The 19,721-nt window shown below is 51.8% G+C and overlaps 1 protein-coding gene and 1 long non-coding RNA gene across 3 annotated transcripts in view; one reads left to right on the top strand and one right to left on the bottom strand.

The window, feature by feature from the left end:
- The first annotated feature begins 445 nt into the window (after positions 1–445).
- On the top strand, positions 446–912 carry LOC309854779. The gene is made up of 2 exons (XR_014306426.1): positions 446–665; positions 880–912. It is a non-coding gene; the product is annotated as an uncharacterized lncRNA (long non-coding RNA).
- An 8,268-nt stretch (positions 913–9,180) lies between these two features.
- The window catches only part of DNAAF5 (dynein axonemal assembly factor 5), a 44,423-nt gene continuing 33,882 nt past the window's right edge, over positions 9,181–19,721 (bottom strand). Inside the window, exons 10-13 of one of the 2 annotated variants that reach the window (XM_082714040.1) lie at positions 18,468–18,618; positions 17,439–17,595; positions 15,437–15,628; positions 9,181–10,165 (exon numbers count right to left, since the gene is read on the bottom strand). In XM_082714040.1, coding sequence (XP_082570166.1) covers positions 10,029–10,165; positions 15,437–15,628; positions 17,439–17,595; positions 18,468–18,618 — 637 coding nt within the window. In that variant the 3' untranslated portion in view covers positions 9,181–10,028. The remainder of the gene's footprint in view (positions 10,166–15,436; positions 15,629–17,438; positions 17,596–18,467; positions 18,619–19,721) is intronic. The other variant, XM_082714041.1, reaches the window with a different exon arrangement.

Here is a 19,721-nt window from a genome sequence, read left to right as displayed (position 1 = left end):
CCCATCTGATGCTTGCTGTCTGTCCAAGCTCGCCTCCTGCAATCTTCCTCCTGCTCATCTGGCTTCCTTGCTGCCCTCTGATTTGCCAAGCCTGTTCTTGCTCAGGACGTTTGTACCAGACAAGCTAGCAGAGGCACACTGGGCACCAGGGAGTTCATGAAGGGGCACCTGTCTGAGCTTCTCATCAGCTTGCCCTCCTGGGACACAAGCGAGACTATCCCTTGCTCACCTGGTCTAGCAGAGGGATGAATTCACCCTATCCCACCTATATTTGGCAAAAAAAAAAAAAAAAGTCACAGGGAGTTCCCAAATGCTTTTTGCCCAGTTTCTCCTAAGGTTAATATCTTGTGTATCTATGGTACAAACATCAAAGCCAGGTAATTAATTCTGGTGTAATACTGTCTTGGTCTGTTTGGGCCACTGTAAGAAAATAACACAGGCCAGGTGCTTAAAATTTTATTTCTTGCAGTTCTGGAGGCTGGAAGTCCAAAACCAAGGTATAAGCAGATTTGGTGCCTGGTGAAAGTCCACTTCTGGGTTCACAGACAGCTGTCTTTTCTCAGCTCCTTTCCAAGGGTACTGAAGCCATTCATCAGGGTTCCATTCTCATGATCTAAGCACTTCCCAAAGGCCTTACCTCCTAACACCATCACACTGGGGATTAGGTTTCTTTTTTTTTTTTTTTTAAAGATTTTATTTATTTACTTGACAGACAGAAATCACAAGTAGACGGAGAGGCAGGCAGAGAGAGAGGAGGAAGCAGGCTCCCCGCCGAGCAGAGAGCCCGATGCGGGACTCGATCCCAGGACGCTGGGATCATGACCTGAGCCGAAGGCAGCGGCTTAACCCACTGAGCCACCCAGGCGCCCCGGGGATTAGGTTTCAATAGATGAAGTTCCAGGAACACACAAACATTCAGTCCACGGCAGATACTGTCAGCTATACTACAGACTTCACTCAGATTTCATGGTTTTCCACAGTAGTACTGTTCCTAGTCCAAGCCAATCTGCAACCCCACATTGCATTCAGTTGTCATTCTCCTTAGACACCTCCAGCCTGGGACAGTTCCTCAGAATTTCCTTCTCTTGGGAGCTTGGCCCTTTTGAAGAGTACTCAGTTACGCTGTACTATGTCCTTGCTTGGATTTCTCTGAAGTTTTCCCATGATCTGATTGAGGGGATACATTTTTGGCAAGAAAACCACAGGAGTGCTGCTGCATCTTTCTCGATGCATTAGGACGTCGGGGGCTGATGCTGTCGTTGTATACCTTAATTACCTGGTTGAGGTGTGTTGATCAAGTTTTTCCACTATGAAGTTACTCTTTGTCCCTGTTAATAAGTATCTTGGGAGAGAGATTTGAGGCAATAATCGGTCTCAAAACTTTTGCCCACTAGTCTTAGCATCTATGAGATCTGGCTTGCAATTACTATGCTGTCATTCGCCTAAAGTTGTTTTTCCAGTTCTCTCATTCCTACTATGTCTATTAATTGTGATCTTTCCACAGGAAAGAGCTGTTCCTTCTACCTCACTTACTTGTTTACTCTTTATCGCTATGGATTCTAGAGTATTTCTGTTACCCTGTAAGTTAGAACTCAGCAGTATTATTTGCTCTGCAGTTCACACTGTTCCCGCACTGGCGGTTCAGGTTGGCTCCTGAGTCCTTGCCCATCCCACCATCATTCTGCAAGCCCCTCCCTAGCTCTAGTGACACAGGATGCGCCAGGTTCATCTTGTATTTTCCTGTCCCCGCCCTGGAACTGACCACTTGTTTAAGTGGCCCATTTCTAAGTGCTGGTTGATTTGGAGTAGCAGGAGGGTGTGGTGAAAAAGGAAGGAAGGGCACTCCCAGCCTCCTCCTCCCACCCCTGGTCTCAGAGAAGTATACTTCCCACCAGGAAGGATGTGGCTAAGAGCACGTGGGTGCTCTTAGTGGACCACACCCCAAAGCCCTGCAGCACCCTGGGTGCTCCCTAGGGGTGGTATGGGGTGCCAGGCTGCATTGGGAGGAGCAGGGCCACCCGGGGGAGCGCTAACTACCTTAGGGGCTGTACGGGGACGAGCAGGAAGGGAACTCCACCCCAGGGACTCACTGCCCACCGCAGGGGCTGCACGGGGACGAGCAGGACGTGAACTCGGAGCACCCCGGGGACACAATGCCCACCCCAGGGGTTGCACGGGGACGAGGAGGATGGAGACTCGGAGCACCCGGCGTAGCGCGAACTCACTGCTCACCGCAGGGGCTGCACAAGCAGGACGGGGACTCGGGGCTGAACCCAGGGGTGCGCGGGCTCACTGCCCACCGTAGGCGCTGCACCGGGACGAGCAGGACCGGGCCTCGGAGCACCCCGGGGGAGCGCGGACTCACTCACTGCGCTGTCGACGGGGGCTCCTCCCCAACTCGGGGCTCCTCCCCCACTAGGAGGGCGGGGGGACTGAGCGCGGCGAGGACGGCTCGAACCCTAGCGGTCCCAGTACTTGCCGTCAGGCAGTCCGACGCTCTCGAGACGGACAAAGCCGACCTCGTCCAGGTCATTCCAACCCGGGCAGGCATCTGACTCTCTATCGCAATGCTTCCCCTGCCAGGGAAGAGCCCGGGGATGGACCACGCCGCGGCGCTGGGGTAGGCGCGGCCTCGGGCTGGGCATGCGCAGAAGCGCCAGCGCATTGCCTTCCAGTGCCGGCGGCGTCGGCGAAGGAGCGGGTCCGGGTCACGTGGCCGTAGCCTTGGCCGCGCCCTCGCCCCGGGGGCGACTGGGAAGTGGGGGCGCGGCCCGCGCGGGAGCTCTTAGTCAAGGTCCTGGGTGGCTGCGGGGCGCGGGAGCGGGCGGCGTCCGGCGGCGACAGGTGCAGGCGGGGGCTGGCCAGGGTGGCCGGCTTGTGGTCACCTGTTCGCCGCCGCTGCAGGGGCACCTGTCTGGCTTCTGGGAGGCGCCCGGGCGCTGGGGGCGCGGGCGCGCACCGGGGCTGCTGAGGGTGTGGACACTGGGGTGCTGGGGGGCCTGGGGCAGCGGGCGCTGGGGGCACGGGGCTGGGATGCCCCGAGCTGCACACAGCCCCGGGCGCTTGAGCGTGGCCTGGCTGCTAATTGTTGAGCGAGGCTGGGCAGGGCGCAGGGCTCCAGGGCTGGGGTCTGAGGCATCCACTTCGCTCAGTTGTGGGAAGGCAGGATGTTATCCCGGAGCCTTACGCTCCCGCGTTAGCAATGCCTGTCGGTGGTTTCGGCACGACCTGTCATCAGCGGCTTTATGTCGTTTCTGAACCATCAGCTTTACTTCGTGGATAAGGGGAACAAGGACAGATTCGGGCACTTTGATGACAGGTGTTAGTTGCTGAAGAAGCCATTCCTCTGAAAGCAAGGCCCTTCTTGAGGATAAACAGACTTCCTACCAGGGTAATTTCCAGCACGTTGTTTACCTGTAAGCAGCAACACTGATGTGTGTACATTAAAACCAGAATACCTCTTGCACGGACAGAGAGAGCCCAAAACAGTTGATCATGAGGATTAAAATCTCAATCGAAATGCCTGTCGTTCGGAGACTCTGAGACAGATCCAGTGTCCCCAACACCAAACCCCATGAGTTCCCCTTCCTTACTTTAAAAGGCCATTGTTGGTCCCTAGTTCATACTTGCCAACCCAACTGCCTCTCTTTGCTCTCAGTTGTAGCCAAAACCATAAACACACTCTGAAGGACAGAAATAACAAAGAAGCTAACAAAGTCCTAGAGGAAAACACCTAGACTTCTAGAAGATCCTTCTGTCTAGGGTTACACTTGTCTCCCAGCAACAGGTGCCATTCTCTTCAGATTACACTTTCCAAGACCAGAAAACCCCGCCCAGATGCCTAAGAACAATCAGCGAGTACCACTGTCCTTGGCACAGGGTCCAGGTCTTAGTGTCCCAGCCGGCTCCTGAAACCATCATTTGCTTATAGAAAGGGTCACAGGAGAGGGGCTCAGACCCCTGGGTACAAGGCCAAGGACATGCTTAGGTCAAAAGCAGGACAGGCTGTGGACTCAGTGGCAGCCTCTCTCTGAGGTCCCAGTTGTCATCCTCAACAGCACTGCCCATGGCCTCTGAAAAGGATTTTAAACTTCTGAATGACTCAATGTCAGGAAAATAAGCTATCCGTAGCCTGCCACCCCAAGTAACATCCAGTGATTGTTTCTCTTATGTCTTCTATCACCTGGGCACGTCTGAATGATGTATTTGGAGAGTCCTGGAACATGGGGAAAAGTCCGGAGGGAAGATTTATCTTTACAGAAAACTTAATTTTCCAAGCTGGTTGTAAGGCAACTGGCAGTGGAAAAGTGGGTCTTTGTAAGGGGACACCCCATTTTGTGCTCTGGGTTGGAGGAGAGGCAGCGTCTGAAAGCACTTAGTCTTAGCCTCTGCCTTCCAAGCTCAATCCACGATTGTTTTGAAGTTTCCACACTTTAAGTTATGAAAAAGCTCACACAAAATTCACACATACACAAGTAGGGAAGAGGGAAGAACAGCCCAGCCCCTGTGGATCTGCTTTGCCTGTTCTAGAATCCTACAGTCATTTTCACGGAAACCCTGGCTTCCTTAACATAGCCTGATGGCTGGGAGAGCCACCCCGTGGCGTGTGTCCGAGTGTGCTCCTCTCGTCTGGGCGCACTCTTCAGTGCAGTGGACAGCATAAAGATCCACTCATAACTGTTGATGGACATTTGGGGCTGGAGGACAGCTGCTATGAACACTTGGGTGCAAGTGTCCACATTTTCATTTCTCAACAAAACAACCTGTTGATAAACGTCCAGAATATCCTAGCCTGGAACGGGACCCTGTTCTCTACAGAGGAAACAGGTGTGCTGGCCTCAGAGCTAAAAACATCACCAGTGTCCGTGGGTTGCTGATTGAGGAGTCTCAGCAGAGTTGTGTTTTTGAATAAGAAATACATGCGCAAGAAAGTAAATTCAAAGGCACCAAAAAGTGTAGACTGATGTCCCACTCCAGTCCCTGTCATGCAGGTCCCCCCCCCCCATCCCAGAGGCAACCACCTGCTTCTTCTGTACCCTTCCAGAAATGCTGTATCTGCATGAAAGCAGCTCAGCAGCTACTACCTCTTTCCTCCTTTTATTTCTGGTTCATTCTAGACAGCACTGTGCTCCTTGTTTATGATTACTAATGCTTTTTAAAGATCATCCCATACTGTCCCATATGGGACTGTCTCTGGTTACTAAAAGGTAGGGGTTTTATTTTCAACCAACTTACCCTAGAGAGATCTCCTAGTTTCATTCAGATCACAGGAGATTTTTTCTTTTTCTTAAGATTTTATTTATTTATTTGACAGAGAGAGACAGCGAGAGAGGGAACACAAGCAGGAGCCTGCTGAGCAGAGAGCCTGATGTGGGACTCTGTCCCAGCACCCTGAGATCATGACCTGAGCTGAAAGCAGATGCCCAATGACAGAGCCACCCAGATGCTCTGAAAGGAGATTTCCAAAGGAAGTAAAGCTTGCTTTTGAACCATGGTGTAGGTACAGCTAGTAGAGGAATCATCTTTATGAAAATAACTTTTTTAAAAAAAAGATTTTATTTATTTATTTGATAGAGATCACAAGTAGATGGAGAGGCAGGCAGAGAGAGAGAGAGAGAGAGAGAGATGGAAGCAGGCTCCCTGCTGATCAGAGAGCCCAATGCGGGACTCGATCCCCGGACCCTGAGGTCATGACCTGAGCCGAAGGCAGCGGCTTAACCCACTGAGCCACCCAGGCGCCCTGAAAATAACTTTTTGAGTTTGAAATTTAGGAAGTGAAATTTTGGTGTGAGTGAATAATTTAGATATAACACCAGAAACATAATAAAAGAAGATACTGATAAATTCCTTCAAAACTAGAAACTTCTGTTCTTTGAGACATTGTTAAGAGTGAAAACAGAAGTGCCCAGCTGGCTTAGTTAACGGAGCGTGCAGCTCCTGATCTCAGAGCTGTGATCTTTTTTTTTTTTTTTTAAGATTTTATTTATGTATTTGACAGACAGATCACAAGTAGGCAGAGAGGCAGGCAGAGAGAGAAAGGGAAGCTGGCTTCCTGCTTAGCAGAGAGCCCGATGCGGGGCTTGATCCCAGGACCCTGGGATCACGACCCAAGCCGAAAGCAGAGGCTTTAACCCACTGAGCCACCCAGGTGCCCGAGAAAGCCTGATTTTTAAAAAATGGGCAAGAGGAGGGCGTGTGGGTGGCTCGGTCAAGTGACTGACTCTTGGTTTTGACTCGGGTCACGATCTCAGGGTCATGAGGTCCAGTCCCACGCGTGGCTGTGCGCTCAGTGCAGAGTCTTCTTGGGATTCTCTCCTCCTCACTCCGCCTCTGCCCCTCCCCCTGCTTGCATGCACACGTGGGCTCTGTCTCTAAAAATAAATAGATTTTTTTTAAATGGGCAAGAGATTTTAGGATAGTTCGCCAACGAAGAGCTACAGATGGCCAATAAGCCCATGAAAAAATACTCAACACCATGAGACATGAAGGGAATGCAAACTAAAACCATACTGAGACATCAGCCCATGCCTGTTCCCATGGCTGAAACGGAAAAGGCTGATGTGTCAGATGTTGGCAGAGATGGGAGGAACTGGGACTGTCATACGGTGCTGGCGGGAAGATAAAAGGGTACCGCCCCCCTGGAAAACAGCTTACAGTCTCTTAAAAACTTAAATAACATCCAGTGCAATTGCCCATCCTCTCCCAGATGCTTCCCTGAGGTGAGGATGGGGGGGTGAGAGTGAAAGCCAAGTCCTAACAGAGACTTGGGCACCAGCCTTGGGAGGAGCTTCTCTGCAGGAGCCGGGAGCTAGGGGCCAGCCCGCATTGAGGTTGCGGTGTGGTCAACCAGTGCGGTACTGCCCAGCAATGGCGAGGACTGAGCAACCACCCATGGGTGCTACGGCGTGGACACAGCTTGAAACAATTGTGTATCACAAAAGAAGGCCAAAACACTGAAGGGTGAACATGTGCTGCGTCAGTCCAGAACACGCAGGGCATACTGTGTGGCAACTGGACCAGACCAGAGTCGTCTGGGGTGGGGTGGGGCTGCGGGAGAGGGCAGGGAGAACTTTCAGGGTGGTGGGAGGTTCACGGGTGCACGTGGGTCAGGACTTGTCAAACTGCCCGCTTTAAGTGTGTGCAGTGAACTGTAGGGCAAGCATCCTTTCACGGAGCGGTTGAAAACAGTAATCCCTCGATCCGTCAGGGGCTACAAACGTATCAAATACACAGGCCATTTTGCCCTGAGGAGTCCCCAGACAGCAGAAGCATGCCCACACGGGTCACAGAGTCCACAGCAGTTCTATTCACAATGGCCTCACCCAAAGTGCCCATCAGTGGGTGAACGGCAAATAGAGTTGAGACCTCAAAGCCTAAAAGGATGTTCTGGTCCTTCAGAGAGAGGGGTTGCTGACCCCTGAACTCCGCACAAATAAATCCCCTCAAAAACTCTGTGCCAGGGCACCTGGGTGGCTCAGTGGGTTGAGCCTCTGCCTTTGGCTCAGGTCGTGATCTCAGGGTCCTGGGATCAAGCCCCGCATTGGGCTCTCTGCTCAGCAGGGAGCCTGTTTCCCTCTCTCTCTGCCTGCTTCTCTGCCTACTTATGATTTCGCTCTGTCAAATAAATAAATAAAATCTTTAAAAAACAAAACAAAACAGAAAAAAGCTCTGTGGCACGAGAAAAAAGCCAGACTCCGAAGACTGCAGAGATGATTCCATGTATGTGAAGCAATCTAGAACAGACGCCAGGTTGGAGACAGAGTGGCTCAGTGGTTGTTGGGCTGTGAATGCAGGGGTCAGCTGCACTAGGGCTCGGTGACGCTCTCCGGGTGACACAGGTGTCCGAAGACAGCTCTGAAGATTTGCTGACTCCCACCCAACTGCATACCCAGCGGGGGTGACTGTCACAGTGCCTAAGTATGTCTCGGTAATGCTGCCAACCCTCAGGGGCTACATCCCACACGTCCCTGTTTTTCCGCACCTGTGCCGGAAGGTTAACGAACCACAGACAGCTGCTGGTTTAACTGAGCAGCGTGGATGACTTTCAAAAAATATTTTTTTAACATTTTATTTTTATTTGAGCGGGAGAGGGAGAGAGAGCATGAGCCAGGAGGAGGGAAAGAAGGTGAAAAAGGCCTCCCTCGGAGCAGGGAGCCCCACATGGGACTCGACCCCAGGACCCTGGGATCCTGACCTGAGCCGAAGGCAGATGCTTCACTCACCAAGCCACCCAGACACACCAAGAATTTAAAAAACTTATGAAGAGGGAGATGTTGGTTTTCAGGTGTTTAGCTAGCTTTTGTGAGCTGAGGTTGTGTGTCTTTCTCTGAACACACCCACCTGTAGACGCCATGCCAGGTGGCACTGACCTCTGCGATGCTCAGAATGCTTCCTCTCAGAGGAAGAGACGTCCAGAACCTGGAATGCCATGCCCATCTTTCTATGGCAGCCAGCTGCCAATGCCAGCATCCAACCACGCCTGTCTTGGGCCTGTGACCTCCAGCCAAGGTCTCGGCCACTTCCGTTTGGCTCCTATGATACTTTGCGGCTGATCCGAGATGGAACATGGCGCTCTTGCTGAACATGAGTGTGGGGCTCCCCAGTTTAGGGGATCAATCCCCTGGAGGGCTGGCCACCGGGCCCACCACAGATCTGGGCTGAGACCCCATAATCTGCATTCCTTGCAGGTTTCCAGGTGATGGTGAGGAAGGAAACAGCAGAGCATATAGAGGGCAATCAGGGAACTGGTGGGTGACGTCCCCGAGGACACCCTAAGCCTCCACAGCTGCCGTCACTCACAGAACAGGCTCACACCCTGTCACATCTCCGGAGGCTTTCCGAGGTGGGGAAGCAGCTGTCACTGCAGGTTGGGGGCACACTGCCGTGAGGCTTGGGGGCAGTAACCGAAGTCTGTCGTGCACATTCGGGTCCCACCTTTTGTCCAGGCCTACTGACCCCAACCAAATAGCCAGGCTTCCCCTCGGATGCCCTCCTGATGGGGTTTGCTGCCCCTGCCACCTGGTGTCCACAGAGGGCACTGCACCGAGTAGTGGAGGAGCCCATCCCGCAGCCCGCAATTCCTAAGGCCAGCATCACTGAGAGGTTAAATCTAAGGAAAAATGAGCACCTCTAAAAATGTCAATTGACTACCAAACACATTAAGACAGGTGTACAAGGTAATTATAATAAATAGTTTTAATTACATTTTCAAACACTTAAGCATAAATGTTAATATCTGGTTGCTAGAAAATACACACAATATTTACCCCCCTGTGTTAACACAAATATTTGGCTTTTGGAAATAATATCCATTTAAAATGAAATTTTTTTTAGGCACTTGGGTGTAGAAAGTGCTAGAGAATAAAACCCAATTATACTTTACTCCTACTTATAAGAGAGCAACCAAAATTATATCTGATTAAGTATTCTATTTTCAACACGGTTTGCATTACTGACAGGAGAAAAAAACATGACCGAATGTATCCATATAACATTTTGAGTTCCAGAATATTTTAAACAGGAAAAATTTGATTGATAAAAATTTCAAGTTCCTTTTAGTCTGTTCACTGTGATAGTTTTAGTAGACATAACCCAAGGAAAGAATAATTTCTTTTTAATAACCTTTGCTTAAAAAAATAGTCTTGGTGGGGTGGGGTTAGGTTAGAAATCCTAACTCAAGAGCATAGCAGGTGCACGAAGCTTTGAAACAAACAGGCTGATCAGGCTGCGGGTGTGAGCAGATGCCAGTGAGGTTTAATATCAAATAACCTATAGATTTTTGCGAGAGTGGTCAAAGAACTGTATAAATAACACAGTGAACATTATTTCCAAAACTCCTGGGCTGGAGCTCTGTCTCAGGAGAACCCTGGGCACATTTCTTCGGGAATACATTCTTGCTCTTGGAGTCCTGCTCGTAAAAGTCTCAGGCTGTCAACAAGCAGGTGTCTCATCGTGAGGTTTGAAGGTCGCACCCTCCTGTGGTGGGAAGGACAGGAGCTGGGTCTGGCTCCATGGTCTGGGCTCCGCGCTCACTGAGCCAGCGGCAGGGTCTGCAGGTACCTCAGAAGCTGCTGGCAGTGGGCAGGGGAGCGGTGCTTCTCGACAACAGCCTCCGTCTCTCTCACCAGGAGCTCAGGGAACAGAATGCTGCCTGCTTTGAGGACCTCTGTAAAACAGGAACACACCCTCAAAACGCCAGGAATCAATAATTAAACCATTGCTGCTTATGGGAATAAGCTTCACAGCCCAGTTAAAACAGCCAGGAACAGAGCAGACTGCAACGCGAGGCAAGTTATCCAGGACTGAGTGGCCGCGCGTGACTCAGTGAGGAAGGGTCTTACTCTGAGAAGACATGAGGATCTCTAATACAGACATGCCTGATAACAGAGCACCAAACTACGCGAGGCCAAATGGACAGGGTTGCAAGGAGAAGCAGGTGAATCCACACTGGCTAGACTTCCACACCTGCTATCCCAGTGGACAGACCCACAGGTGGAAGGTCAGCGAGGACACGGCCGACCCCTGCAGCACCATCCGCCAGGAGCCACGACAGTCTTCAGATGCGTCTATCCAACAGCAGCCGAACACACACTCTTCTCCGGCCCCCAGGCCCACTCATCGGGCGGGCCACATTCTGGGCCATGAAAAACACCGTAACAAATTTAAAAAACAGAAGTCCTACAATGTCTGCTCTCAGACCATAATGGAGTTAAACCAGAAATCAACAAGAGATCAAATGGAAAATCCCCACATACTTGGAGAATAAAGAACACATTTCTGAATAACGCAGTAGTCAGAGACGAAATATTTTGAAAAGAAACCAAAGACCATTTTGAACTGAATGAAAATACAACCAAAATTCGTGGATTGCAGTGAAAACACTGCTTGAAGGGGAATTTACAGCATCAAATGCATCTATGAGAAAAGAAGATCTAAAAATCAATCATTTAATTTTCTACCTAAGGAAACTAGAGAAAGAAAGACAATTAAATCCAAAGTGAGCAGAAGAAAAGAGTAAGAATTAAGTAGAAATCAGTGAAATTGGAACAGGAAATCAATAGAGAAAATCAAGAAAATCAAAAGCCCGTCCTCTGAACAAGTTGCAGCCCACAGATACAAGGACCCCAGGAGGTGGGCTGGTCAAAAGACACACAAGGATAGAGGACCTACATCAGAGAAATGGAATCAAGAATTAACAACCTCCCAACACAGAAAGCACCAGACCCAGATGGGTCCACCGGTGAATTCTACCAAACTTTCAGGAAGAAATGATACCAATTCTCTATACTCTTCCAGAAGTTGGAAGCTTTCTAACTCAATCTATAGGGCCAGGACGACCCCAGTACAACACCAAAGGCATTACAAGAAAATATAAACCATTATCTCTTATGAATAGAGATGCAAAAATCCTCAACAAAATAGTAGCAAATCGAATCCAACAATGTATAAAAAGAGTTAGGCATGAACACCAAGTGGGGTTTATCCTAGGTATGCAAGGCTAGTCCAGTACTGCAATTAATCAATTAATGTGGGGCACCTGGGTGGCTCAGTCAGTTAAGCATCTGCCTTTGGCTCAGGTCACGATCCCAGTGTCCTTAGGATTGAGCCCCGCATCAGGCTCCCTGCTTTGCGGGGAGGCTGCTTTTCTCTCTCCCACTCTCTCTGCTTGTCTTCCCTCTCTCACTACATCTCTCTCTGTCAAATACATACATAAATAAACAAATCTATCTTTTAAAAAAACCAATTAATGTAATCCATCCCATCAACAGGCTGAAAAAGAAAATCACGTGATCAGAGCTCCTGGGTGGCTCAGTCGGTTAAACGTCTGTCTTCCTCAGAGCATGATCTCAGTGTTCTGGGATCAAGCCCCACATCAGGCTCCCCACTCTCTCTGCTGCTCCCCTTGCTTGCTCTCTATCAAATGAATAAAATCTTTTTTAAAAAAGGTAATGTACAAATAAAACAAATAATGTGTAAGTAAAACAAAGGAACACAAATAAAACATAATAAAATACATGGAGAGAGCCATGTTCATGGATAGGTAGAGTCAATATTGTCACAATGCCAGTTTTCCTCAACTCGATCTGTAGCTTTAAGACCATCACAATCCCAGCAAGTTATTCTGCAGATACCGACCAACTCAATCTACAGTCTGTGTGCAGAGACCGAACGAAGCCCCCGAGTGGCCAGCGCAGCCCTGAAGGAGGAAGGGGGCCGACACCGTCTGACTTACGACTTTCCACAACCCCAGAGAAACGGACAGTGTGGTCTTGTTGGAAGAACAGATAGCTTGGTGGACCAGAGAGAGAGCTCAGATGCAGACCCACAGTTGATATGGACCCACAGTGGACGCAGGCCCACGGTCCTTTCATCTTTGATAACAGAGCAGCGGCAACACGGGAGCAAAGGCAGCCTTTTATGTCAATGGTGTGGAACAAGTGGATACCCAGAGGAGGGGGAGAAGGGAGGAGGGAAGGGAGGAAGAAGGGAGGGAGGGAGGGAGATCTAGATGCAGACTCCACATCCTTCACAAAAATGAACTCCACATGGATCACGGACTGACATACGAAACTACAAGAGCTACAGGATCCCAAAGGAAACTAGGGAGAGAACCGGTGACCCTGCATGTGGTGATGATTTTTATTTACTCATGTCATCTGACTGCCATAGACATGGTGGAGCAAGGACAGCTAACAATCTGCCTGCTGTGAGTGCGTCCCCCAGTAAGGGACCGTTTACAGCATCAGGGACCCAATAATCCACTTCTCGTCTCTAAATCCGCCGAGTGTAGGCTCTGTGGGTCCCCTGTGACCCAGGTCGGCGGGGCACATGCAGCAGGACTCGCAGCCATCCTAGGGCACCTGAGTCACTTCTTCCAAGAAGAAGCCACCTTCTCGGGCCTCTTCTACTGATGTGAGTTTCTCTGGGTAACACTGTAGTCAGTATTCGTTCTGCTTCCTTTAGCTGTTTTTGTAGTTACTGAACATCATGGTCTCTCTCTCCACCTCCTTTTTTAAATCTTGCATTTCATGATGGATTTTTTTCTTGATTAAGTGCCAACTTCACCAGGTTCTGAAATCCCCATCCCTGTGAATTAACAACTCCAGGACTTGGTTTTCCCCATCAGCGGCAACAACTTTTGGTTTCTTGAAATTGCCTGCATATCTGTAAGTTCTCTCAAAGAGAACTCCAGAACACACGAACACGTGAACACAGCGCATGTGAGAGAAGCACGAGACCCCGACCCCGCCCGACCCGAATGTGGCACACAGGAGAGACGCAGGAGACCCTGCCACTGGCTGATGTGAACAGGGCACACGTGAGACTTAGGAGATCCCGACACCACCCGACACGAGAGATGTGGGAGACCCCGACGCTACCCGACGCAAACAGGGTGCACGTTAGAGACGCGGGAGACCCTGATGCTGCCTCAAGGAGGAAGAGACACCTTAGGCCAACATGGCTGAGAGATGCCCCCCCCAAGCTTGCCTGTCCCCAGGGAAATGGAGATGTAAACAACAGCACACACAGCCACACACTCGTGAGAACGGCCAAAACCCGCAACACCATCCCCAGCCGGTGCTGGTGAAGACATGGAGCCGCGGGGTACAGGTGGCAATGTGAGACCGGGCGGCCACTCTGGAGGACAGTTTGGCAGTTCCTTACAAAACTAAAGAGAGAGCAAGATGTGAGGGTTTGCGAGAACTTGGCCTCGTAAGCCAGACTCCGCCCCCACACATGGTATGGCTGCAGAGTGAAGCCAGCACACCGGGGTGTCCTCCAGCTGCTGGCGCCTGGAGAATACCGCCCAGCTGTCCACACAGGCCACATGGCCACGCACTCCCGCCTGCGACGGCCCAGGGTGGCGGCTCTGCGTGCACGAGGGTCCCTGGGGGTCCTGTAGGACCTTGGGTCTGGGAGTCAAAACTGTGTCCATAACTCCACCAGGCATGGCTCTCTGCTCACTATAGGCAGGGTCCATGAGCCTCCAATGCCCCTTGAGTTTCCTCAAGAATGTCCTCAACAAAGCAGTAAAAATTCCTTTATTAGGTCAGTACTCCGGCACCCAACTTCTACCTTAACTCATGAGTTTAGAGTTGTGATTTTTTTTATTGACTTGACAATGCCTGCCTTTAAACTGGAGCGTTTGGCTCATTAACATGCCACAGGATTGCAGCCGAGGCTGGAGTTGGTCTGTTTCCTGTTTGTCCGTTTTTGTATTCTTCCTGTCCTTGTTCTTGACTACTTTTGGGTTACTGGCATATGTTTTACACTTCCGCTCCAAGATCTTGTAATCGGTATTTTACTTACACGCCTCTGCAGGACAATTCCCGTGGCTGCTGTGGGACACTGAAGCCAGGCTCCCTGGGCTCACTGGACCCAGCTTCTGAGCATCCTGTGCACTGACTGGGGGGGGGGGCACAGCAGGGGTGTGCTGGGTCCCCAGCATGCCACATACCCCGCTAAGAATGACCAGCTGACAAACAACAGGACAGAGTCAGCCTGGGCACACTCAGGCCCCCGGCAAGACACCTGCTCAGAAATCAGTAGAGAGACAGCATTTGCGGCTTTCCAGCAGAAATGGCAGGTACAGGGAACCTGCTTCTGCCCCCACGAGCCCAACGGCTGCCACAAGCTTTTCTTCCCAAGACTGTTCGGAGCGCTCTGCTCATCAACGTGACTTCTAGACATGGGTGACGTGAAGATGGACCATTAGGCGTGAATGTCGTTGGGGTCCCCACTCCAGGCACCCCCCTGGCCAGTGTAGGGCAGTAGCCAAGCATGACCACAGGGACCTACAACAGTGCCTCTCTTCCAGCTGCGCACCTGCTTGAGGCTGGATTTCCTCCACCTTCCCTCACCAGTGCCACACATCAGGGCCACCGCCAACGCTATGAACACCTAGCTGTCTTCCACGGAGAGCCACAAAGTGAAACACCACCATTCTTCTGGCTTGTTACTTTGTTTTGGAAAATATATCTTCCAAAGCCACGTCATTTATGTTAACACACAGTGGCCTTACTGTTACTCTAAACAAATCAACAAATATCTAAGATTTTTTTCTCAACTTTTTCTTTCTTTTTAAGATTTTATTTGCTTCAGAGAAAGAGTGCATGAGTGAGGTAAGCACTGAATGGAGGGAGGGTCAGAGGGAGAAGCAGGCTCCCTGCCAAGCAGGACTCGATCCCGGGACCGAGATCATGACCTGAGCCAGAAGCAGACACTTAACCAACTCAGCACCCCAGTCGCCCCCCAACTTTACTTCCTATCATGGCCTATTACGGGCTATAACCCACAAAGACAAAGGCCTTGGGTCAGCACTGATGTGGGTCCAAAGAGACCCCAAGGCCGTGGACCTGCTACCCCGTGCTCAAAAGGCCAGGCCTCCGTGCTCCAGACAGGTCTCAGAACCAAGTGCCTGTCACGCCACGCCTACCTAACACCGCATCCTGGACAGCAGCCTCTGGGTCATCGAGGTACACGAGGAGCTCTCTGTACAGGAACTGGATGTTGCTTTGGTAGTGGGCCTTCCTGTCGTCATTCGGGACACACGCCAGCCACGTGACCAAGGCGGAGGTGGCCGCCAGCCTCACTTCATGGGAAACGTCATCCAGACGCTTCAGGAGCTCTGGAGGGAGGGCAGGACAGGACAGTGAGACAGGGACTGGAGCAGGCACCTGACCCCACAGCGGGGGGCGCTCACCCTCAGGCCCCAGGAAACCCACATCCTGTGGGGAGCCTGGTGTTCACACACAAGGAACTGAGGTAGCTCCCAGTGTCCTGGGAACCCTTGACTGCACTGGCCAAGAGGTGGACACAGGGAGTGCCTGGTTCTGCACATGCTGTGCCATGTGCGCAGACCTGGGCTGCTCTACCCTGTGTCCTCACCCGCAAGGCAGCCCCATGCCCTCTGTGGCTCCAAAATGCTCAGAATCTCTCACCACGAGTATCACACACACAGCTGGCTGCCCTATCCCCTTTGATGTGCAGACACCCCCCTCCCTCAAACTGCAGGCTTGGGGACAGCACTCAGAGCCTGGTGACATGACAGCCGACACCTGCATCAGGTTTGTTTCTGCTGAGCTCTGAGGCCAGACCACTCAGCCGCTGAAAACAGTAATCATCAGCCATCACAGGCAGCGGCTCACTCAGGAAAAGCTGGCTTGCATGTGGCCCGTACCAGGCATATGCATCAGAGTCGTAGGAGGTCTCAGAGAAGGCAGCTCTGGACACAGGCCCTTTGCGGCCAAGCGGCCATACTTCTGCCAACACACCGCTCCCGGGAGCATGAAGCTAGAGCTGCAAGTAAGGGAGCCCAATGAGGAAATCCTCCTGGACTTAAAGTAACCCCAAATGCCCCCAAATGAGCCATCTGTTCACTGAGGTTTGTTTTAAAAAGTGAGCAAAAGTCCAACAAGTGTGGACAGTCCACAAACCACGCTGGCTGGTTGTGTCCACAGATGGGAGTCTGGAGGTCGTCGTCATTGTGATGGAAATAAACACAAAACCAAAAACGAACTTGCAAGAACGTGTGGGAAAGGTGACTTCAACTCTGGGTTTCGTCGAGATGCAGAGCCTGCCATTCCAGAACATTCTGAGCCGCCACCTCTTCTGATGCTGGCCGTCCATCCGTCCCTCATTCTGGAGCTCTGCTGCACAGCCCGAGCCTCCCCCGCAGACATGCATCTTCCTCTCCTGGCAACCGATCTCTGCCACATTCAGTCTCGTGCACCCAGCAGCCCCCCAGCTGAATCTCATTTCCAGGAATTCTTATGACCACCTCTTAGAATCACTACATGCCAAGGCTCAGGGAAGGACAGGTGGCTGTCCACCAATCACTACACGCCGAGGCTCTGCTGTGTGCCCGCGGCTGACGGTAGGAGTGGAGAGCCACGGGTGTGTCCAGACAGTGCAGCCCCGGCCAGCGCCAACACCGCTCCTCTGTGTCCACAGGTGCCCTCCCTGGAGTCTCTGCATGGCATTCAAGGTCTCCTGGGCTCTTTCTTAAGCACATCTTGGTTCCCATTGGCATTTCTGTTTGAACTTGGAGGTGGGTTCCAGAATTCACATCTCCCCTCCAGTAATGAGGGTACATACTGTCCTTCCCCATGCTGGGTTTCCTGGGTATTTTAGGACCCTCTCTCTGCGTCCGTTGCTCTGCTCCTGCATCTGACTGGCGCCTGGTGCTTGGTGCCACACAAGGGCAGAGACATAGGACTTTAGGCACGAACAGGTGCTCACCCTTGCACTGCAGGACCCCTGCTATGTGGTGGGACTGCACCCCTAATTCCTGGGCACAGGCCACCCCTGGACTATGCTATCTACCCACAGACAGTTCATCTGTCACAGCCATGCGGGGACCCAGCATCAACCGGACCGAGAGTCAAAGGAGCAGTTTCTAGCTTCCCTACAAAAGAACAGAAAGAAAAAGGTCCTACCAGGGTAAATTTTGATGAACTTCTCTGGATCAGTCACACCGCCGGAGGTTTTTAGAAATCTATTAATGATCTGGCACGAAATTAATCGTGTCCTCTGAGAGTCCTCCTCCAGGGTGGTTAGAACGTCCGGCATGAGCGTCTCCTGCACTTCCCGCATCTGCAAAGAGAGGATATGAGGGACTGGGGCCCCAGCCCGGCAAGGACACTGCCAGGGACATGCCGTGTGCACCTTGCCTGTCATGCAAGGGGCCTGGCTCTCCTACAAACAGAAAGGAATCTGGAATACCATCTGGAAATTTTACATAAGAAAACCTGAACCTTAACCAGTCGTTAAGCATCTGCCTTCGACACGGGTCATGATCCCAGGGTCCTGGGATCGAGTCCCACATCACATCGGGTTCCTTGCTCAGAGGGGAGTCTGCTTCTCCCTCTGCCTCTGCCTGCTTGTATGCTTTCTGTTTCTCACAAATGTGTAAATAAAATCTTTAAAAAAAGAAAAAAACCCTGAACCCTGATTTTAAAACCTCCATGACTTGGACAATTTTGCTTAACTTGGTGAGTTGAAAAATCCACTGTTCACAGTCTTGGAAACACAAATGCTACCTACTCTCTACTACTGTCTATTGTGTCCAACCAAATCTGGGGGACACTGTAACTCAGATCAGGGTGGTTCAGCGTAGTAGGAAGGGGAGCTCACACACTAGCAAGCCCCTAGCCATGCGTCCGCAGATGTGGGGCTGAGCACAGTGACAGCAAGCAGGCCCCGCTTCCCTGACAGTCCACAGAAAGCCCAAGATCTGCCTAACTCAAGTGGGTTCCTGTGGTTATGATCTCTGCTCTGCAAGGAGTACCATTTAGTATATATCCCAAGAAAACCCCCGATGATCGAAATACAAGCTGTTGCCTGCGGGTCACACTTGCCTGTGGACCCACACTCCCCTCGCCCCCAGTGGCTGCAGAACATGGGGTCTGGCAGCTGTGTGCATGTCCCCTCCACCCTGCTGGGGCAGGTGACCTTGGGAGCCCCACCTGCTTCTCCGACAGGATGTCACTGCTGATGAGTGCCCAGAGGCAGGACACAGCTGCCGTGCGGATGGCTGCTGCAGTCTTCCCTGCATGCCACTGCAGACTGGGGACCAAGATGTCTTTCGTCACGGTGTCGAGGTAGTGGTGAAACTGCCTGGGGTGTTAACAAGGGAGCGAAGTGGAGAGAGCCAGGGTGAGGGGAAGCCAGAAGCAGAGGGCCACGGCTTCCCTGGGGGCAGGAGCCCTGCAGGGGTGGGGTGGCCTCCCAGGGCTCCTGCTGGCCTCTGCTGGGTCCAGTGCACATTCTGAGCCTCCAGGGTGCCCCCCCCAAACCCGCTGCAGGGGCTTTGCCCGTCTCTCCTGCCTCTGAAAGAGGAGGAGTGCGCTGACCATGCCAGCAAAGTCACTTGCGCGTGTGGCCCTAACCATCCCCTGTGGGCACACATGCCTCCACTCCAGTGAGGGACACCGCCGGTCTGAGCCCAGGGCTTGAACGCCACAGCTCGCAGAGACGTGGAGGCCCCTGCCAGCTGTCAGGATGTGTCATTTAAATGGTCAACTCCCACGTCCTGGTCGGCCAGTCCAGCTGGGGGCCATAGAGCTCCACGAAGAGAACTCACTGAAGCCGCACTGAGGACACCTGAGCACCCTCAAAAGTCTCACTGTGCCACCACTGTCGTGGCGAAACACGTTTGGTTCAACAAAGAATCTGTCAACTCCTTTCTGAGCATTATTCTGAAGCATGTTTCAGAGGCAGCTCACGTCCCAGATACCAGCGGCTCTGGGAGACTGATGAGGGGACGCCTGCAGGGCGAGGCCGGGCTGCTCCCTGCATCCTGCCCACTGTTCCTCTGGTCCCACTGTCCCTCTGGTCCATCGGATGGGGCCTCCGCCCCCGCTGAACTTCCCCTCTGTGGAAGGCTGCACCTGCTGACTTCCAGCAGGGGGCACTCCAGCACCAGCAATGCAGGTGAGTGATGCTGGTTCTGGACAATTCTCTCTCTCTCTCTTTCTCTCTCTGACACACACACACACACACACACACACACACACACACGGATTAGGTTTCCAATGTGCTTTAACTTCCACACACACACACACACACGGATTAGGTTTCCAATGTGCTTTAACTTCCATGCAAAGAACTGCTGTTCCTTGCAAAGTGATTCACAAGAGGTCTCCTTAGAAAGACCTAACGCTGACAGCCGTCCTCCTGGACCCCCGACAGGTGTCCACGTCAAGTGGCTGGAAGAGCAG

The sequence above is a fragment of the Mustela nivalis genome (genome assembly GCF_964662115.1).
Source record: "Mustela nivalis genome assembly, chromosome: 19".
Classification (NCBI taxonomy): domain Eukaryota; kingdom Metazoa; phylum Chordata; class Mammalia; order Carnivora; family Mustelidae; genus Mustela; species Mustela nivalis.
The sequence above is the reverse complement of the archived record's forward strand: the minus strand, read 5'-3'. Positions and strand labels throughout refer to the sequence as shown.